Raw genomic sequence first — 23,133 nt, forward strand, 5'->3', positions numbered from 1 at the left:
TGAGGAATTTGTGACCTGGAGATCAAAAGAAAACATCAAAGAATCCAAATGCAGATAAACTCCACCTCTAACCAGCGGAGCAAAGCTATCAGCGGGGCCCTTCAAGAGGATTTCAACCTCTTATCAAGCAGCGCAACCTCAACATGAGACCTAAAGCACATGAGAACACATTAGAGAGGAAAACAATTATTAAAATGGAGATCAAAGTAATCATCAAAAGGTGATGTGTGTGCAAGCCTCGACAAAAACACAGAAAGAATTCAACTAAAGCTCGGGAGCTTTGTGAGATTCAGCCACGTATCCGACAGTACAGCCTCAGCTCAGGGAGGAAGATTAAAGTCTCAACATTAGATCAGGATATTGTGTGATAATACTAAGAGTTATGAGGCTCGGAGACGGAGCTCAAACCAATCGTCAAAGACTGCGTTTGTACAGGACAGGGCGGTTTTCTGATACACAGAAAAATAAATCAGTGCATCATCTGTAAAAAGAACGATACAATTAGCAGTTTACACATGATTTCTACGCTCCACCGTGATATTACAGATTTGTGTAGGTGAAATCAAATGATAACCCAAAGAAAGGAATAAAACAACCTTTTTTGCGCCACATACCGTGATGATGTCATGAACCAGTGGTAATAATTGAGCATGTTTTTCATATCCCGTCAGAACACACACGCAGTAAGATAAGCTATACGGAGGCAATCCCAATTTGTTTTGCAGGTTTGTATACATGTTAAAATATATATGTTTGGGTTCAGGCATCATCTTATTATCCTCACAACATACAAATAATCCATAGTACAGTTGTTGTCTTCATTGGTAAACAACCACCATTACAGATGATAATCTATTTGAAGTCAATCAGGACTAAAGTGCTACTGGAGGACGTTTTGTTTAAAAATGTTATTAACATGATGTCGCTGACTTTCATCCTCACTCTCTGACGTATCATCTCATATTTCCCTGAAAGTTACAGCTACAGGCGACAACATGAAACGTACTGTTACCTTAAATAAAATTACGAATTCCTCTGGGCTTGAACAATGATGATGATAATGAAAGTAAACAACTCAACAAAAAAAACAAAAGTCATGTTGCATCTGGCACAAGATACAGAAGTATCCGCTGCCGTACCACCAGACCATAGGACAGCTTCTTTCCTCAGGCTGAGACTCCTGAACTCATCCTCAATACTTGTGTAACACAAAGGGACTACAGCTCACATATTGTTGTTCAACCCTGTGTTGTTGAACCTTTAGCTTTTCACAAACCTCGAGAAAACACTGCCAGTTTCCCCTGAAGTGATTCTGTTTGCAGGATTTGTGATTTGTGTGTTTTCAAATAAACTATACAAGGAAACTTTGTGTTGTGCCGCTGCAAAGAGGACTTGAAGAAAAAGAAAAGAACATCAACACAGATCACCAGCTAACCTTGATTCTTCAGCATCCTGCTTACACTTATACTACAGGATGATTTGACGTCACTGCTGCTGCATTTTCGAGGGATATGCGAAGCACAGATCAAAGCAATCCTCGAAATCCTCGTACAGGAGGCTGCCTTTGTCTGCACACAGCGACAGAGAGGAATAAACTCTGTGTCGAGCACATCAGGACGCAGCACAAATGTGCAACGGCTAAAATATCCAAGCAGAGCAAAAATAATTACTTATAAACCTTCACAAAGGAGGGGATTTCTGCATTCAACACTGGAGCTCGCTTAAAATTGCTGCATATGGATTTTTAGCACCTACAACACAAACAGCAATAAAGGAATTAGAGAAGGAACAATGCTGTAGATTATGAATCCATGCCAGGCAATAACACGGCTTATTAATCAAAACGATGGACTTCACTGCCTTATAAAGCAAGGCAGGATTACGGCTCGTAAACACAGTGTACATTGAAATACGGCTCATAAATTCATACAAAGCAACGCGGCCGCTTATAATTCAAACAATGGAAACAGTTTGCTTTACAAATAAAAGACTTATACACAGAATGCACGGAGTAAGATGGTTTGTGAATTTAAATAAGCCAATGCTGAGGCTTGTGAATCCAAATAACTCCATATAATACTGGACGTCCATGGTGGGGGGGTTGTTTGCTCATGAATAAACTACACAGTCACATATTGTGTATGTACATAGTAATGCTGCAGAGTAACATGCATCCAGTTTTACACCTAGAAGATACTTCTAGTTAAATAATATATTCTGTGGTTCTTGAGGGAGTTTCCTCAAGTTTGAGAAGATAACCTGAGCGGTATCACCCATCAGCTATTATATTCAAGAGAAAGCACAAACTGAAGGAGCCGAGTCGAAGACAAGAGTTTACAGTCCTGCTTGCGGCTCTGTGAGATCCGTTCACAGGCACAGTAGTCCCACTGAGCTAAATGCAAGGAAGGATAGTGAAAAGTGCAACAAACTGGTATTAAATGTACTTTATATACGCTGATTCGTACTGAAATACTGAAAATATCATCTGCTTTATCAAGTGTGTGTGTGTGTGGTTAGATCAGATTGACAGCAGCTGATTGACTCTGATTAGGCTTTAAAAGTACATGTCACAACCTTTTTCTAAATGAGACCCAGAAATCTCTCATGTGAAACAACCAGAACTTATCTTAATATACTGAGTCAGAGAGTTGGTGTATGTTCGGTTCATGTTGCCTTAAAATGCTGGTTAAATTAATCAGCTAGACCGCGATGATGTCGGGTCATTGCTCCTCTCAAAGCGAGAAGGCAGTCTGTCGTTGTGCTAACCAAACTGATGTGAGAATAAATAGCAGCACATTTCAATTACAGCACATAAACCCAGGGCGAAGCTGTACCGATAACTCTGAAGTAAACATACACGGGTTGCGGCTGTTGGTGACCTCAGAGCGGATTATCAGCTAAACACACTCAGCCAATCAACATTCACCTCCGTTTCCCTGCTGCTGCCGCTGCCTTCGTCCGATCTCATCACTGTTCGTCGGTTTGTTTTCCCTCCACAGTTTGTGTTTGCTGATATGAAGTGACACACATAATATTTGCAGAATGATAAAACCAGATAATAAATGATGGATTTTTGTGTGAGGGGTCACACACAGAATATGAATTGATGAAGATAAACATGGCCGCAGGACTGATGAAGTTCGTATCAGAGATGATTAATCACACGACGGCTTAACGAATCAATTACAGGTTGAGCTTCATTTACAGATTATTTAAAGACCCTCGCTGCAAGAAACCACATCACGCCCTACACTTTATATTACTGCTCCACGAAGCGTGCTTTATTTATTAAATCTTAATAAAGTCTGCAGGATCACATCCGGTACCGTGTGCTTCTGATTTTTAAGCATTACTTTCCTGGCAGGTGGAGCTGTGGAGGGAGAGGTGCAGCTCCATAGACCTCGTATTGATAAATGTGTCAAACTGGCATCATATTTACTACTTTGTGGCGTTTAGTCGATAACAGCTAAGCGTGTGTGAAACAGCTGTGATTTTCAAAGCAGCACAGTTGGGTGTTCTGTATCTTTTCTCTGCTCTAAAGCTAAAGTAATAAACTGTATCATGCCTATATCTATATCAAGAACATATATCAAGGAGACTAGCCATCCATCATCTGAACCCGCTTATCCAGGAGGGGCTGGAGCTGATCCCAGCTGACATTGGACGACGGTAGGGTACACCCTGGATGTATTATTTTTTCATTCCTGTCACTTCCAGAAGGTCATATTATAAATGTCTGTTGTATGTCTGTTTTTTGCCTGAGGGCTGTAATCAGTTTTGCCGATTTGCAGTACACCTTGTTTTGTCATGTTGGCCTTTAGCCGGATGATCTAAATGTTGCCTTTTCTCAGGCTAATAAAGTTTTGGGAGCTTTAACCCAGTGTGCGGAGGCTGTCCTGCACCTGGCCCTTCATGGAGGACGTCATGTGCACATAGCTACCTTCCTCCTCTGGCAGTCAGAGCTCTGTGACAGCTGACACATGCTGCTAATTGTCGTTCAACTTGGCATGTCTTCATTATTATGCACAACACGCACAAAACAGCAGAGTTACAGGTGCGACAGTCACAAATACAGAAGTGGTGAAGCCATGTGCAGAACAATGGCAAACTGCAACAGGAAGAGGAACATCTGTCACAAGGAGAAACACTCACATGGATAGAGAAACGTTCAATAAAGTGGAGAAGTGGCGATCAAAGAAGATATTATACAAGAAGATATAGTGTCTGTGTGTGTGGGAGGGATGCTGAGAAAACAGTGCTTCTGCTACAGAGGTAACTGTTCACAGTCTGTATCTCATCCTCACCTATGAACAGCTGGCTGTTGAGCTGCAGGTGGAAGTGTCCGTCAGCCGGAGCCTCCTGCGTGGCGACAGGGAGCTCATCCAGTCGAAGCGACGCCTCCTTGACGTTCCGCTCGGCTCGGACTCGGTGCCACCGGTTGTCGTTCAGCGGGACGCTCGACTCCACGCGAACCTCCAGCGGGCCGTTACCCACGTCGAAGGAGAAAACCACCTGAGAGGAGGCTGATGGGAGAGGAGAGGAAAAGGAGACAGGAAGTCAGAGGTGGAGGTGTGATTTAAGGAAAGGATGTCAAAAACAGAAGATAACAAATACATAAAGAGAAAGGGCTTATGGGAAATGGTGTTGGTAAAAGGCTGCCAATAAACTTAAATGTTAAATCAAAAATGTGACTAGACCGTCCTTATTTACACTGAGGGGTGAGCAGCAGGACATACGGTGGAAAAACGCTCCACAGCTGTATTTTTAGGAACAAGCATTTACTTCAGAACAGCAACTATAAAAGTCAAAGTTTCGGTTTCCCTTCGGCTCTCTGTTGTTGCCCCTTTCAAGCCGTCTGCTCGGTTCAAAAACTCTCTGTTACGCTCATTCTAACAAAAGGAGTCGATTTTGGAGTGCAGGTGCCTCATCCCTCATCCTTTACGTTTCGGAGGGGGAAGATGTATCACTCTGTGAGCACAGAACAAGATGAAACAATATCCCAGCATCAGACGGTAACTTCATTTAGAAAACCGTTCCCCGGCTCAGCCTCGGTGTTACAGAGCGATCTGCGGGGAGCAGAGGAGCTGTATATTCAGAGCTGGAACAACGGCAGTGACGATGATTTCCCCCGAGGAGAGAGGCTGTCGGTGCAGCAGCGTTCCTGTATTAGCTTCTATGTTTACTATGCTGTTTCTATGAGAATGCAAAATGCAGCACAATACGGAAACTGCAAAGTAAATAAAACAAAGCTGACTGAGTTTGAAAAGGCCACTGATGCCTCTAATAACTAGTTCAAGCCATCTACACAAGACTTTTTAAACACCAGACATCAGGTAAAGACGTATCTCACACTTAGCTGCATGTCCATCAGCAACACCCTCGTATAAAATCCAGAAATCTGTTCAACTTTGTGTAAAAGTCTGGACAGGAAGGTCAAGACGGCTGCAGAGCATCTTAAAATAAACAATGTTTTCCCTTCAGGACGGTCTGACACAGATTATGTCTGTAACCTCTGGGTTCTACACGGATCCTGATTAAGACTTTGACTTCCAGGTTTCTTTTCGGCGCATCACTCTAATCCGGATTAAATCTTCACCCTCCGGCTTCTGCTTACAGCTCAATTCGATCCGGATGAAGTCTTTGATGCCCAGGTTTTCCAGGAACACACCAGAGGAGGCCGTGGTTTTGAACAGGAAGGAGATGTCCGCGCTCAGCTCTCCGTGGAAGGTGGGGAAGTGGAGGTACGACGTCTCCTTGTCGAAAAACGCCGCGTTCCAGAAGCTCTCTGAGAGACACAATAAAAAACTCACTGTGAGGAAAATTTAAATGGGAATCACGTAGCAAGCAAATGAGGCGACATGTTTAGCTAATGAGCTTACACGAGGGTATTATTTCTCGTTTGATTAATCATGCCAAAGGTTTATTTATCTATCTACTCGGGTAGATATAGACCGGCTGTAATTATGACTAATTGAAAGAAGGAAAAAAAACGTGTGTTGCTTTGATTTACCTTGTAATGCATTTAATGAGAGTATCGGCGTGTGAAAACTTAAAAAGGAAATGTGCATTAGCAACAGTTCTGCTGATGATAATTAGCTTCTAGATGCTGAGGTATTTTACCCAGAAGACCGAATCACGTAATTGGCAGGTGGAATGAAACGTTAAACATGGAAACCTGTATTTCCATATAAACATTAAGCCTGGGAGGAATTATCATCTCGTAAACTACAAGTTACTGTTTTCACCTTGTTGCTTGATTAAAAAACACCAGCTGATTGTGTGAATGTGGTTTCAAACTGTTCAAACTACTTTTTTTCTTTTGTTAGCTTGAAACCTTTCATTAAACAGGATAAAAGGTGGCAGTGATATGATTTCTGTCTCTCTCCATCATGTGTAACCAGGCAACCAGAGGTGGACTTACTGTCTCCATGGCAACTGAGTGGTCCCACCCTGTAGGCAGCCTCCGACCCGGGCCTCTGGATGTCACCCAGCACCAGAGACCGGATGGGGAGGCTGTCTTTATGGATGAGCAGGCCGGAGTCTTCAGTCCTGGAGGAAGAGGAAGAGGAAGAGGAAGAGGAAGAGACGGAAGGGGAGGAGGAGGAGGAGGAGGAGGAGGAAGAAGAAGAAGACGAAGAAGAGCGAGGGAAGAAGGAGAAGGAGAGCGAGGGAAGAAGAAGAGCGAGGAAGGAAGAAGAAGAGCGAGGGAAGAAGAAGAAGAAGAAGAAGAAGAAGAGTGAGGGAAGAAGAAGAGTGAGGGAAGAAGAAGATTGAGGGAAGAAGAAGAGTGAGGGAGGAAGAAGAAGAGCAAGGGAAGAAGAAGAAGAAGAAGAAGAAGAAGAGCAAGGGAGGAAGAAGAAGAGCGAGGGAAGAAGAAGATGAAGAAGAAGAAGAGCGAGGGAAGAAGGAGAAGGAGAGCGAGGGAAGAAGAAGAGCGAGGAAGGAAGAAGAAGAGCGAGGGAAGAAGAAGAAGAAGAAGAAGAAGAAGAGTGAGGGAAGAAGAAGAGCGAGGGAAGAAGAAGATTGAGGGAAGAAGAAGAGTGAGGGAGGAAGAAGAAGAGCAAGGGAAGAAGAAGAAGAAGAAGAAGAAGAAGAAGAGCAAGGGAGGAAGAAGAAGAGCGAGGGAGGAAGAAGATGAAGAAGAAGAAAAGATAAATAGGTATGAGCATAAATAATCCCAAAAAAAGATGCACATGTATTTATATGAGAACAAGTTGGACACACATGCTTATAATCATGCTTGTTTTCTTGCATTAATAGAAGCACGTGACTCATAAATAACAGCCGTGCTTTAATGAGCTGAAACAACCCGCGCAGCGTCTCAGACAGTTTTAATGGTGAGCCAGGATCGTAGCATCCTGACACTCCAAACTACATCTCTGCCAATTTTCTGTGACAGCCATTTTCTAAAAGAGCACTTCAGACAGACAGCTGAGCGAGCAGTTCTGTCCATTTACAGCCATGTTCAGCTTCATGCACCTCTGGTAATATACATGTCAGTCTCTTTGTCGGATGAGATCTTTCCAGGGCTGGAGGCGAGAGGCGTATCTCAACAGCACGATGAGGGAGAAAGTGTCAGCAATGAACAGTTTGGACTGAGAGATGGTTGAAAAAAAACCCTTCAAATCATTTTCAATAATAATTTTTCAGTTAATTTGGGACAATAAATCAAACTTTAGTGCTGATAATTACGCACACAATGAGACTCGAAAACAGGAACCAGGTGGCGGCACACGCACCGGGCCAAACAAAGACATGAGTAAGTGCAAATCAGCACCATTCCTGTTTATACAGAGATAAGCAGCATGTGTATATATTCATAAAGTTCAGTACCACTCCATGCGGTCGGCGTCGCAGTTGCAGTAGTGCTGTGGGTCCACACAGACTCCCTGCAGGCCGCAGGCGCACTGCTGGCTGCCGGGCTGAGCTCCGCCCCAGTAAGTCTGGACGCGACCGGCGCCGGGACCACCGAGCCACCAGCTGAACGGAGAGCCCTCTGAAACACACACACACACACACAAGCACAAAAACCTTCTGCTGTCACCTCCTTCTTCAGCTTTTAAACATCAGCACTGACATCCTGAGACATCCGATCATTTCCTGCAGAAACAGCTCAGTCACCTCAGCCGGACTATTAATGGAGGACTTCACGGCTCTCGGTGTGACTTCACCAGCAGATATTCTTATTAGGAAAGTGAAGAAAAGTTGATCACAGCTTCCAAACAAAAAAAAGCTTTCAAAGATTTTCGCCTGAAAAAGAAGCTTTGAGGACCAGCTCGCTCTGAAGTCATTTTATTGAGTGTGTGTCTCTTAACTTTCTGCTAATGAATGCAACCCTAATTGGTGCAAACTGGCTAGCTTAATTTAAAATCATATAAGACCATAACAAAACACAACTAAAGCACAGAAAAATCTATCTGAGAGGTGCAGCTTATTATTACTGGTCAAAACTTTGTGAAAGCACAGAGCTGCACAGAACCGCAGCCTCTCGAACGTAATCGATCAAAAGACGCTCGCAGAAAGCAGAAGCTACACGATGCACTCTGTTAGGATGTGCTATAAACCGCTCTGTGTCCCGAGATGAACTGGAGGCTGATAAAACAGCAGAGTGCTGAATGGAGAGAGCCCTCATCCCTCAGCCTCCCGAGATGAATCCAGCGTCTGCAGCCAGCTCCTACCCCTAACACTGAATATATTGTTTTTGAATGGAGGGAGATGATAGTATACAGTGAAAAATGTATTTCTGAGCGCGTGTGTGTGGGCGGAGAGGAGCGAGAGGAGGCGATTGGAAAGGTCTTGTTGAGTCAGCGCTTCTTCATTTTTTCCCAGAGAGCAGTAGAGAGCCTGTGATGAACTTCTATTTATCAACCCATTCTCCCTTTTCTATCACTTTCACTGTTTTCATCCATCATGTGTTTTATCACCCGACCCTCAGAGGAGCTACATCCCCACTCAGGTTTTGTCTTTGTAGCGCCACAGGGGGGGAGAAACTCTGAAGATGTGTCCTTTCAATCAGGAGCTGTGTGGATGTAACTGCCAATCAAACCAATCCTTATGAATGACTTGATCTGGTTAATCCAAACTGAGGTTGATTTATTTCTTTTCATTTTCACTAATCAGTTATGTCGGCGCTGTTTTATGCTCAAATACAAAAAGCTGTCAACAAGATTGAGGATCAAAGGCACAGCTGTGCTTCGAGCTAGTTGCTAACGTCAGCATGCTAACAGGCTCACAATAACCATGTTTCTGTAAAAACGTATTTCTATACACATTCTGAACTATCACAAGAGAAAAGAGTGATGGAAACGGCAAGGATGAGTTATGCAGAAGTGTTTTTATGCTTAAGGGAAGGAGAGCGAGGAAGAGGAGAAGGAGAAGAAGGAGAAGAAAAGGAAAGGAAGAAGAAGAAGAAGAAGAAGAAGGAGGAGGAGGAGGAGGAGGAGGAGGAAAGAAAGAAGAATAAGAAGAAAACTTAGGAGGAAAGTAGGAGAAAAAAACAAGATGACAAAGAAGACGACAACAACAGCGAAAACAAAGAAGAAGAGGATGCCGATGAGGGATAGATGCCGACTGATACGTTCTTCTTCTTCTCTGAGGTTAATTGGTAGTTTCCTGGCTGTGACCTCTTCTTCTACTGTTCATTACACACCATGTTTGACGTTGCCTACACCAACTTGGAGGAGCCAAAGTTTTTTCCCTCCAAAGCTGCTGATGCAAACCATCCTCTGGGCAACATGCATGTCTGTACAAACTTTCACAGCGATCCATTAAATATTTGTAGAGATATTTCAGTGTGGACCAAAGTTATGATCCGAGCAACCAGCGAATCTGGAGCCAAACTTCTAGCATGGATAAAAACCGGATGATATCACATGTTGTCCCCGATGTGTCAGCGCCGTTTCTATGCACTGGATGATATTTTGTTTTTGTTGTGTAAACTGTTGTACACCAACACAAACTCAACAGAACTTGGTGATCGAAGTGTCTCTCCACCTCCGAGTCGATACAAGCAGAAGAAAACACAAGACTAAACAAAGAAAACACGGCTCTCACTCGATACTCATCCCAAACGGAGGAGGTATTAAACTAATCCTGAACAATCAATTTGTCTCGGAGAAGAAAAACCCCAAACATCGATAAGTTTACAACAAAGAGCGTAATGATTTCTGTTCTCTCTGGTGGAGGGATGAGTACAGTCCCAGCTGAAAAGAGCCGGCTTAACCAAACTTTCAATAACTTTTATTTAAACCCAACAAGTCATTTACTGTAAGTGCTTACAGTCTTTTCTTATTTAAATGTGCACTCACGGGGTATTGAGGGAAAAGGGATGAAATAAAGTGCTGGAGTGCTGTCCCACGGATAAGATTAAAAGATTAGAGGGATTAAGATTAGATAAAGTTACTACTTTTTAAGACTGCGTTTGGATTGAATTATTAAAAAGTATAAACACAAACACAAGATGAAATAAAATCATTGTCTGGGTCCAGCAGAGGACGTGTTCAGGTTGTTGAGAGATAAACTGTAAGAAACAGACTTAATAAGTCTTAATATTCTGTAAATAAAATACTACTATTACAAATAAAAAAGAAGAATGTTAAATTAGAAACTTGTTCATTTCTTTTGGCTTTTTAAAGGGTTAGAAAGTCAATCTGAGAAATATGCTTAGTTGCTTTTCGACAAAGGAGGATGAAGGTAGATGAGAAGATCGATACACTACGCTATCATCTGAACGTCTCTTACAGAGCATCTTATTTAAACACTGGTGTGATAAACATAAAACCCTTCCATCAAAATACAAAAAAAATTTAATCTAAAACATACTGTTAGCAGCCTGCTAGCTTAGCTTAGCACAAAGACTGGAAACGAGGGGAAACAGCTAGCCAGGCTCCACCCAAAGAGCGACAAAATCTGCCTATCAGCAAATCTAAAGCTCACTAATGAACACATTAACTTCACACTGTATCACGTAATGATTGTTGCTCTACTTTGAACACTGGCCAGCAGAGATGTGAAGAGGTTACCAGTCCCAGTCCCACAATATAACATGTTAGCTAGAGAGCTTTAGATGAGCTGGTAAGTGAGCTGTATCTCTGTACACACATTATAGTGGCATTAATCTTCTCATTTAACTCTGCCAGAAAGCAAATCAGCATATTTTCTACAACTATTCTTTTAAAGTTGCTAGTTTGAATACCTGGCTGCTGGGCGGGTACAGCTCCTCCTCCTGCTCCAGGTGAGTCTGGCAGCATAAAGACCAGCTGTAGCTGGGAATCCACAGAGTACAAAGAAAACATGCATCCAGCAAACCTTTACTGAACAGGCTCTCACCTGGAGTGTTGAGGAGGCGGGACTTCCTGCAGTGGTAGGACAGTTCCTGCTCACAGTGCTCTGATTGGCTGATGGCCGCCAGCAGCTGCTCCTCTTCAGTCGAGTAGTCGAAGTGGACCGAGTGCTGGTTTCCGCCCGGAGACGGTCGGAGTCTGGTGAGCTCTGTGTTGTTGTGCTGGATCACCATCCAGGTGTTCTCCTCTGGGCAGACATACATATTGATTAATTGGTGCTGATTACTGATTAATTTGCAATTATTCCTTCTTGGTTTTCAAAAATGTTGCATCATACACTTTCCTTTGCAACAACAGCCATTGACCAGTCATGCAAAGAGAGGTAATCTACACCTACAGAGCCATCATACATCTAATTCTGCTGCTCCAGCACATCATTTCACCATTTTGGCAAATATTCATATTATTATTTTTGCTAATAAGCAGACGAGAATGTTGATGCCAACATACAATGGAAGTAAAATGTATTAATGTGGATGCAGAACTAGACTTGTAGTTCTACCCTTATATCTTAGCTTAGCCTAGCTTAGCAGAGGAAGCAGAGAGAGACAAAAAAAACAAAAAAACAGTAAAAAAGTATAACAACACTTTTTGTGGAAGCTGCAATTTTGAACAATGAAAAGAGCCACGCTAGCTCTCTCCCCACTTTTCCAATCTTTATGCTAAGCTAAGCTAATTACCTCATGGCTCTAGGTCCATATTTAGAGAACAGACATGAAAGTGGTATCCATGTTCTCGTCTAACTCATGACAACAAAGCTTCAACTTGGAAATGACAGAAAAAAAATGTCATCACTATGAAGATTTAAACATGTACACCAATTATACGAAGCAGTGACACAGATGAAAGAGGAAGTGTTCCATCTTTAATTAGATTTGTGTGATTAAAGAAATGACAGAAGAAGAAGAAGAAGAAGAGTGATGATACGAGGATGAGAGAGTTTCCGTGTTTGTGTGTGTGTCACCTGTCATGTTGCAGTAGACCAGCTGCGGTCTGATTGGTCCGCTGCCGTCCACGTCGATGTAAAACTGTCCCGACGCGTTGCCGTTGTGTTTGTACGCCTCGCAGGACTGTTCGTACACAGCTGGGAGAGGAAAAACAACGAGATCAGCTCCGACATGAATCACGTCGACGTCGTCTCATCAGGAGCAGCGAGGGGACGAAGATCGCACGCTGCCGAGGATTATGGGTGCTGCTTCATATGTATGCATCTCCACTGACTCGACGTCTCATAACCGGAGTGAAGACAATCATCTCAAGTTTTATTTCTGCCGCAGCGTCCCATAAAGTCAAGATGAATCCAGCTGGAGAGGACAGTTATGACTGATGGGAGTACATAGACGCAATAAATAAAAACTTCAGACCTTTATCAGCCCTGCATCTCTCCCTTTAAGTCAAATCCATATCTAAAGGTTCCCACACCTGTTTATCTTCCTTCTTCTGCGCAGCCAAAGGCCTTTTATTCATCACAGTCCCTCAGCGTGGTTAGAAAAAAAGGTTTTCACAGAAACATCAGCAATAAAAACGAGACCAGAGGTGAACCGTGTGGGAAACTCTCCCCGCTCTGTCTCGAGGATTTGACTCGAGGGAATCGGGACAGAACCAGTAAATCTCACATATTAGCTCGTCTCACTGCTGCAGTTTCATTTATTTATCTGGCATTTGGCAGTTTAGTCACAGCCACAGTCTCATCAGCCTCCATCATATCTCTCACATGCAAACATTTCATTGTACTGTAACCTCCTGCACTGGAGAGAGAGACTGTGCAGATATAAAATATAGCTCACAGGGGGGGGGTCTCTTTAAAGGCTGATTTTGGTTATTTTTGTAGTTTTGGCTGTCGTCTGTTTTCATTATGTCAGTATGGCACCAACCAAGTTAATTGCTGAGCTCTGGGAATAGATTCGCTAAAACAAAATCCAATAAAGCAGGAAACATAAGAGGTCAGACGATCACACGCATGTTTACCTAAGAAATGTATTTAAGGGTAAAATAAATTTAAAAAAGTGAGCGTCTGACTGCTTGTCATGTCTTGATACACTTCTTTTACACAATACTGTTTATTTTAGATCTAAATAATTAGCTTGTTGAGGAAGATAATAATGTAAAAGTAAAAATAAATGGCTGTAAATACAAAAATGAGACTTGTGTTGTAAAGAGTTTGAATGATCCGTTAGTAACAAACGTGCAGAGGCCTCAGTGTAAACAAGTAATCATGGTGCTCTCACACTGACTGCAAATGCCAATAATGTCTGACTCTAAATATTAATAATAACAACTATAATTAATTGTCCTTCATTCAATCAGACGGCGCCTGCGTTAACCACTTGAATGTTTTCTGTGATGTGTTGTCATTGTTTTATGCATGAAGCACTTATGAAGCCATTTAAAATGTGCAACACAAACATAAATGAATTTTATTATCTTCGTTTAATGGGATTAATGTATCAACCACGTTAATACCACTGCAAATTATGCAAGAGGGGAAAAAAAAAAAACAGGTGACTTACAGCTGTGGCAGGTGGCGCCGCTGTAGCCGCTGTCAGAGCAGTTACAGTGGAAGACGATCCAGGACTGACTGCAGCGGCCGCCGTGTTCGCACCGACTGGGGGAACACCTGAGAGGGACAGAGGGAAGGCATGATGTGAGTGAACTCTTGTTAAGATTTCATTTAAGATTAGAGTTGATTGTTCTCCAGGATCTGCAGACTTCTACACTTCAGAGACAAAGTTAACAACAGGGCTGATAATATTGTGACCAAACAGGGCAGGTCCGTGCCGAACAACGTGCCGAACAACAAGCCGATAAAAAGAAAAAATCAGTCGTTAACCTGCTCCCTGAAGTGTGTTCGTTCATTTTCTGGAGTCGTTTCTTCATCGGAAGTCATACGAGGTAGATGTGTTGGGTTTTAGACAATCTGGCTCTATTGACGCCTTTAAATCTAAACTCTAAACTTACTTCTTTGACTTAACGTCCTGCCGACGGGAAACAATATGTTTTAAAATTGATTTGAATTCAGCACAGCTGACACCACAGTCTGGCCCCCAAAGCACGAGTCAATGACGTGACGACCCTTCCTTCTTTTTTAAGTGTGTGGAATAAAAAGACGACACCTCTGCTTTGTTTTTAAGTGTCCGCCATGAGTCCAGAGATGTTACAGAAGGCTGTTAAATGTTAAACTGGGATGACGCCCGCTTTAAAGGTAACCGAAAAGCTCTGAGCGTTTAAGCGCTTACTTGGCCTTTTGTGCCTGAGTACGGTTATAATGAAAGTATTAGTGAGCGTTTAACGATGCTTTTAAACTCCCACGGCCTTTCAAAGCGAGAAAATTACTTTATTAAACTAAATGGCCCCGGTACCAAATGCAGCTTTTCCATTTCACGGAGGGAAAAACCTTTATGCCGGCGCTCTTCAAGGTTATTTATTTGATGACCAGTAAGCTGAAATAAACTGCTAAACAATGCTAAAAAGCAGTGTAGGAGGAAAAAGCAGAGAACGTCTCTCATTTTCATGTCAGTTTTGCATTTAGTTGTGGGAGGTTGTTGGTTTTGAAAAACTTCTGGAAAACGTGGTAACTTTTCTCTTTCCTCAGCGAGATCAAAAGAATAATTTCATTATTTCTTTATTTCATTTTATATGAAAAGTTGAAAGTTTTCCGCCTAATAGAAAATATCTTCTCACTTCTCCTCAGCGGCAGATCTTCTCCGATTGAACCGAGCTGCTCTTCCAGTGTGCTGCCGCGGTCTGTAAGAAGCTCTTTAAATGAGTCGGGCTCCCTGAGGAGTTCACCGTGTGTTATTTAAAGGTAAACATCGTGCTGCTGCATCCGTCGTGACATCAGTCATGTGTGGGAGGGAGGAAAAGGACGGAAGGAACCGAAGGAAGGAGGCTGCGAGTCATTTATTTGACGCTGGAAAATGAATCTGTGACATTAGAGAAAGACAAAGAAGCGTTCTTCTCTGTCGCTGAGCTTTTTCTTCTGCACACAGATGATTTAAGTGGATGTGGCAGAAGCTTAGAAAGCCACCAAGGTTATTCCATCTTATCGGAGATGCATGATCGAAATCTTTGAGACCCGTGCAAATAAAACCAAAACTACGGCGAGGTCGCTGAGATGATATGTTAAACTGACACTTTGAAGGTATACTACGCAGGATTTGATGGTCGCCGCTTCCAAAACAAAGCACTCAAAGTTGCCTCCTCCTTTTGTGGAGGTCGAGCGAGGTGGAGAGGGAGCGGCGTTGGCGAGGACAAAGCAGTGAATCAAAGAAATAAAACATTATGTTCTTATTGTTTCGCAGCGGTGACGTACTAAAGCAGGAAAACAGCCCTGGGGGGGGGGAAGGAGCTGCATTATCAAATGTTGTGTGAATTCAGCTGAAGCTTACGTCTCAATGTTATCGCCAGGGGGGCTGCACACCAACACCCAAAGGTTGACGGCCAGACACGTCCCAATCACAACATAATACTGAGAAAATAAGAGAATAAACACACTTCTATGGCTCGTAAATGATGACTGAACCTTTTGTATGAGTCGATGCATAATTTAAAGGACCATCCTGTACAGTACAGCCTCACAACAACACAGCTCAGCTTCTCTCTGGTGAGACACATACAGACAGTGTGTGACCTCACTCTGCTGAGGACAACACAGAGAGAGAGAGGACGACAGGAGATGATGAGTAATAGTGTTTACATCCACACTGGTTGCTTTCCATCTGTTGCAAGACCGGCTGGCACCTCCAGGAGGTTTCACACACACACACACACACACACACACACACAATTTTGCGTCATTGGTTTTTGCGAAGTGTTTTCGTCCGTCTTTATATTCATAAATACATGTTACTGTGCACCGTCACATACGTTTACAAGTTTCTGCTTATTTAAACGTGTGTGACAGTGTTTGCGCGTGTGTTTGCCCAAAACGCACAGGCAGGAGTGTTGAAGAGAAAACAGATTACTGTACAGAGTGTGCAGCCTCGCCGTTATTTAGATAAAAGCCCTGACTCAGCAGCCTGTCAGCCCGCGTGCGACTGTGTGATTTTTTACCTCCATTTATCTCTATACTGCTTTAATCTAAGAGCAAGCTGGAGCCTTGCAGATAAAGCACTTAGCTTTCACTTTAAATTCACATTACCACACTGCTCGGGTCTTTTTATACACTCGGTGTTAGTGCGTGAGTGCGGCAGGGTCTCCGTGGCTGTAATGAGCGTTGTCGTCCGGTCATCGAACTCGAGCTGGCAGTTGTGACGTAGAGTCGAACATCGTCAGACAGTTTGTGGACACACATAGCAAGTAACGATGAGTAACTGAGCAATGAAACATTTCCCAGAATGCTTTAGGAATCAAGACAATGATCAAGTCAGTGTAGGCATCAAATCCCACTTGGCATAGTATTTACTTTTTTAAACTGACAGAGTACCAGGATGGCCGAGTGGTTAAGGCGTTGGACTTAAGATCCAATGGGTGAATACCCACGTGGGTTCGAACCCCACTCCTGGTATTGTATCGACTTGTTGCTCGGTCTATGGTCTTGACTAAGCTAAAGGCAGAGTTATTAAGTAATTCAACCCCAGAAAACATAATAAATATCAGACCGATCAATAACTGAGAGACTGTGTTAACATTGGACCACTTCACCTCAGAAGCCGCCATCTTTGGTAAGTGGAGACATCAAGACATTGGGCATGTGCAGAAGACAGACAGGTTTTATCATTTACATGGGACAGTTTTTATTTTGATCAGTTTATGAATTCCTCTGCTACCGATTTAGCACATTCGCTCGATCAAACTCAAACAAAGTTTAAATCTGATCGAAGAAGTTGCCGGAGTCGGTTTGAGATCGCTGTGAAGCAGAAAACAGACACTTGTTCATCATTCAGGCTTCAAAGGAAGGCAACACTATTATCTTGTTAGGTAGATAACAGTTGGATTGCAGTACTTAAAGTTAACGTATGACTAAGTCAAACTTACTTTTCTTACAGATAGAATATTCATGGTGTAAATGTGATGTATGTGGATGACGAGACCAACAAGCCCATTTGTAGCATCTCACCAGGATGGCCGAGTGGTTAAGGCGTTGCACTCAAGATGCAATGGACACGAGTCCTCGTGGGTTCAAATCCCACTCCTGGTATTGACACTTAATTTGTTGGGCTGTAACACTAATTATACAAGAGGTCAAATACAGTCAGAGCTCTTTAAATTAATAACTACTTCAATTCTACAGGAAATGATGTGTATGACAAAATGACCTTGTTGCTTTGTGCTGAGTCATTGTAGATGAAGTTTGAGCCTCTGATTAAGTTGCTGTTCTGGATGTGATTTATCTTCTGCTGTCCGGTGTTTTGCTTTCAGATTGTTTCTATTTATTCAGCTGGATGACACAGTTTTCTTCGAGTGCTCGGAGCAATTGGCTGAAAACAAACATTAACAAGTGTTGGTGTCCCTTGTGTTATCTGGGCCGCCATTTCCAACCGCCCAGTGTGATTAATAGGCTTGATTTCTCCGCTTTCCTAGCCAACAATCCACTTGCTGAGGGTTTTTTCGTGTCATTTTTCAGAACAGGAGAGCTCTGAATGACCGTGAAGGTTGTTGTTACCCTCAATTCCCTGGTTGTTCACCTCTACAGGAAATGGATGGACTTCTGTTGTTTGCGATGTGAAATCAGGTTGGAACTGAAGTGAATGAGATCTGAGTGTTGATTCAGCTCCAGTCCTGCTGATGGTTCAAGTCTATTAAATGCAAGGCTGCTTTTTTGTTGTACTCATTGCATAAAGTCGCACTGCTATCAAGTCTGCAAACAGACGCACTAACACAGGTGCAGTACTCTGATATAAGGTAAGAAAATTGTATGGAAGCTGTGTCTTTAACTTTATTTTACTTAAAACTTTATTCCCCATGTAGCTCGGATTTAATCAACAGCGAGGTTACAGTGAGGTAAAGTACAGTGGGAGCCCTGATTCGTCTCTCGTTCTGTGCCAGCGAGTGAGTCGGATGTGTGCATGAACTGAATAATAATCTAATAAATGTAGAAACAGGAAGATATTTCATTAAATCCTCTGGAGCAGATTATCTTTCTCTGGTGGGGACGGCTGCTGTGTGTAGCCATATTCATATACAGTCTTTAGGTTTTGTATATGAGTGTTTGTCTCCTACAGGACAGTTTATAATTGTCGCTTTGATTGCGCTGTGTTTTTCCTGTGACACTGAGACAGCAGGCAATCGCTTCTGCTCCACATGACTTACTCACTTGATATGAGATGACTGTTAATGACTGCTGCAGAGACGAAAATGAAAATAAAGACATACGACGATGATGAACTCTTATTCTTTTTTGTTCTGCGCGTCTTCCTGCATCAATCAAATGTGGAGGTGAGAACATTTTCCTTCCTATAATCTTTAATAACAACATATTCAATTTGTGTCTATGCTAGCAATATGGGTCTAGAAATAGCAATGAGGGTCTGTCAGTTGTTCAATTCACCACTTTGGTCCGACAGTCATGGTCTTCAGAGGATAAAGCCGGCAATGGTGACCCCTCCTGGATTTCGCTTTAGCACCAACATGTGGTGATATTTGTTGTTTTAAGTGGAATATCTCAACAACTACTAAAAAAGTTACCATATTTGGATGAGAGTGGCGTTGGGGAGGACACACGTTGCTACCCCATCTGACTGGATCTGGTGGAAGTAAACTCTGTTATAGCGAATTTTCAATAACCTCGCTCTGAAGCATATCTTCCTTTATCATCTATTTTACTCTAAATGGGATCATAATTTACAAAATGAGCATCGTGCTGTGTTGGAGAAGACTTAAAACTAGAGATTGAGACCATAAACTCATTAGGAATCTGTTTACTGAGGTAATAAATAAAGTCATTTTTTCACAAGCTTACATACACTCTGACTTTTTCTTGAAACCAGTGGAGTTGCCCCCTGCCGAGTGGTTAAGGTGTTGATGTTGGCATTTAGCTCAACGCACTGCTGTGCCTGATTACACAATTACTGTATGCCTCATAGAGCTGCTAACATGGCTTGAGATGCTCATATTTGACAGCAGCTGGTCATGCTGTGGCTCGTAGTCTGTGTCGTAACCCACTACCCCATTAAGGGCATCTCACAACAGAAAATATAAGGCCTTTGGTTGTTGCCTAAATGATCTACTGTCTTGTACACAGCATAAGTAAGATGCAGCAGGCGTAAGAATAAAACCAGATTAATGGAGAATGGAAAGTAATACATCTGAAGACTGCTGCTTTAACAATAGTTGTCGCAATAAAAATGACTGATATTAATACGAAGCTCGATCAAAGCAGATGAATCATAATAAAAAGGCAAAAACCAAAGAGAGAATAACAATTATTATTACAGAGAGACGGAGAGAGAAAGCAGGCGGAAATGTAGATTTGTCAGATATCAGGGAGAATAAAACAAACGGGGCTGTCAGTGGTTATTTCACAGCTCAGGTCTCCTCTGAACAATAATTCTCCTCTCCTTATAGGAAACACAGAGCTCATGCTTTTCATTCTCTGTGCGTGTTTGTTTGTTACTTTCCTGGATGCGACACTCCACACCGCTTCACCTCACAAATAAATCACTCTGCCAAAAAATCAAAGAGAAGAAAAATTACATTTCACTTTCACAATAGTCGCGTCTCCTATCAAGTTGGATGACAAAACAATCGAGGCAGCTAAGGACAAGAAAACAAAATAGAAGGAAACTTCAGACTGACAGGACACGACTCCAGCTGTTGGTCTGCAGTTTGAACAAGTTTACTCCCACTGCGCTTCACTCTTAACTCTTTGCAGTCTGTGAATTTGTTTTTTCAAATCTTCGATGCTATCAGGTGGTCTGATATGACATAGAGCAACGTCAACAACAAATCATGTATTTGTCTGACAGCACTGATCATATGGGTCTTTGATACAATCACATCACCAGGATGGCCGAGTGGTTAAGGCGTTGGACTTAAGATCCAATGGGCACGTGCCCACGTGGGTTCGAACCCCACTCCTGGTAGAGTTATGAAAATGCTCGTAGCACTGGCAATCATTGATGATCTTTGTAGCTTGAGACCCCACTAGAGGTATGATGATTGAGACTTCGGCTCTAACACAACATCTCGCATGAGGAGTTTGATCGTACTTCACTTCTTCAATAAGACTATGTCACAACCATCCAAGGACCCAGTGCTTGCCTCAGAAAATCATGAATAGGCTGTGTTTCACAGTATTTGACCATAACAGCTGTGTTTGTGATGCTGAAGATCTTTCGATCATGCATACAATACAGTGTTCTTGTAAGCTTTTGTAGCTTGAAACCCCACTATTAATCAACATGCTGCTTATTCCAGCCCGTAAATGGTTGGATCAGATTGCGATGGGGCATTTTAGCCTCACATGACTGCTCTCAAAACGGGATGAACGGATGTAGTAATAGGTCTCCACACAACAAGCTAAAGGTCACCAGGATGGCCGAGTGGTTAAGGCGTTTGACTTAAGATCCAATGGGCACATGCCCACGTGTGTTCGAACTCCACTTCTGGTAATTTAGTGCCTATATGCGTCAACAGCTGTTGTGTTATCAGGATTAAAAAGGCGTTGGTACCAAAACCAATTGCACTGATATCCTACTAATGAAATGATAATTTATGGTAGTGAACTGCCAGTAATTACTAAGATTTCAAACATCTGGAGTTTCTCTTTTGCAAAAAAACATTGTGTAAAAGTGTGATGATTTTTCATCCATATTAAACATGGTAGTAGTGGATATTGACTAGTACTGGATCTGTACATCACGTTGAAACATCAAACACCAAAGGTGATGCTACAGCTGTGATGGCCGAGAGGTTAAGGCGTTGGACTCGAAATCCAATGGGGTTTCCCCGCGCAGGTTCGAACCCTGCTCACAGCGAATAAATTTGAAAGCCCGCTAATGGAGACAATACAGAAAGAGACATTTATATATCTCCAACAGATGTGACCTGGCGGTTTTAGAAACTGCCAAAGTCTTGGGCGGCTGTGGACACTTGTCTTGTAATCGGAAGGTCGCTGGTTCAATTACCCTGGTCTGCATGTCAATGTGTCCTTGAATCCCAAAACTGCTGTGATGTGCTTGCGGCACCTTGCATGGCAGCCACCGCCATCAGTGTATGAATGTATTAATTACTGTAAGTCGCTTTGGTCTGCAAGATGCCCTAAATGTAAATGTACTACCAAGTTGCGGGAGTTGCCAAATCACACCCAGCATCAGGAACAGTTTATCTCAGACTGTTGCAAAACTCTATCGTAATAAAATTAGAAAAGCTAATGTGCAAATCTGAGTCACAACCTCATAATCATGATCGATGCTGAAGGCTCAAAACACTGAAATCTCATGGCTGATCACGTAATGAATACAGTGCTTAGTGGCAAAGAAGATAAAATGATGAAAATGATGGAGGTAGAGTACGCAAGGTTTTGGTGGTACTGACCTGTCAATGATGCCGCACATATCGATCTGCAGGTGGCTGTAATTTCCCAGCAGTCTTTGCTGCACCTTAATGAGGTCCACCGGCTGGTTCTCCACGCTGAGGAGACGCATGCAGCCCTGAAAGATGTCGAAGGGATTTTTACATTCCTGACCGTCTTCTTCAGCGGGACAACCTGGACAGGAAGGTAAAGAAAGCACTTAGAGCCAATAGAAAAACAGCAGAGTGACATGACGGTGGTATACAATGTTATATAGGGGCTTAAACATACTGTGATTTACTGAAGAGTAATATCAAGTTAAATATTCTCTGCTACACAAAGAGCTGAGCTGTGATTGTGGTGCGCTGTGTATAATGCAAATATAGGCCAAGCCTCGATCAAATGAATGTGGGTATTTTTTTCCTACAAGTCAGTTTAATGTGGAAAAGGAGATAGTGAGCGTGCTGCGCTCGCGCGTTAATGTGCGACTGTGAATGTGGAGGATGATAAAAAAAAAAACCTCAGGCAATAAAAGAACATGCCTGGACTGCAATATTGCTGAGCAAAGAGAGGACAAAAGAGATGAGATTTTAGAAAAAGAGGCAGCGAGGAAGGCAGAGGAGAATGAAACAGAGGGAGAACGGATAGAAGGACGAGAGGAAAGAAAACGGGAAGACGGAGAGGATGGAAAAAGGGAGAGAGGGCAGAGTGATGGAAGGACAGAGACAGAAATGAGAGGAGAGGAGGAGGAACGATAAAGCAGACTTATAACTTTCATTATAAAACAGCCACAAGCTACATTTGGCCAGTGCACACACAACTGTAGAGGTGAGTATTGACGACACTGTATGATACACAAACATGTCAACAACTTTTCAAATATGAATGAACATCTTTCAGTGCAAGAGCTGATTTTTAGTTTAAAGTTGAAAGGTTTTGTGGCTTCTTTGTATAACAAGAGACAGATTTAGGGATCAGGATCGTTTTAACTAAATGTACTGTTGAAAAAGTAACAAAGAAAATTAAATAACACACACAATATAAATAAGTGGGTTGCATTTACATGACAGTCTGAGATCAGCATCAGTAGAAGGGCATTAATTCAAATGCAAAAAATAGACACATTTCTTTCCAAATACACGTTTTAAGCGGGCACTCCAACAATACGCCTAAAAAGTTGAACATTAAATTGTAAATTGAAATATAGCTGACCTCCTGCAAAAATATAGTTGAACTGTATTACTACGTCTAACAAAACTAATTCTGAATGCTGATTTATGCTCGTCTCAGGTCTCTACTGTTTGAATATCTCATGAATATTCATTCAAAACACTATCG

The 23,133-nt window shown here is 42.4% G+C and overlaps 1 protein-coding gene across 1 annotated transcript in view; it reads right to left on the bottom strand.

Moving 5' to 3' along the window:
* The window catches only part of LOC311266136 (contactin-associated protein-like 4), a 93,099-nt gene that overhangs the window by 17,041 nt on the left and 52,925 nt on the right, over positions 1 to 23,133 (bottom strand). The window contains exons 10-17 of the mRNA XM_084368337.1: positions 21,819 to 21,990; positions 13,853 to 13,959; positions 12,307 to 12,426; positions 11,329 to 11,529; positions 7,834 to 7,996; positions 6,422 to 6,549; positions 5,615 to 5,785; positions 4,305 to 4,523 (exon numbers count right to left, since the gene is read on the bottom strand). Coding sequence (XP_084224463.1) covers positions 4,305 to 4,523; positions 5,615 to 5,785; positions 6,422 to 6,549; positions 7,834 to 7,996; positions 11,329 to 11,529; positions 12,307 to 12,426; positions 13,853 to 13,959; positions 21,819 to 21,990 — 1,281 coding nt within the window. The remainder of the gene's footprint in view (positions 1 to 4,304; positions 4,524 to 5,614; positions 5,786 to 6,421; positions 6,550 to 7,833; positions 7,997 to 11,328; positions 11,530 to 12,306; positions 12,427 to 13,852; positions 13,960 to 21,818; positions 21,991 to 23,133) is intronic.

The sequence above is a fragment of the Pagrus pagrus genome (genome assembly GCF_965226575.1).
Source record: "Pagrus pagrus genome assembly, chromosome: 12".
NCBI classification, from domain to species: domain Eukaryota; kingdom Metazoa; phylum Chordata; class Actinopteri; order Spariformes; family Sparidae; genus Pagrus; species Pagrus pagrus.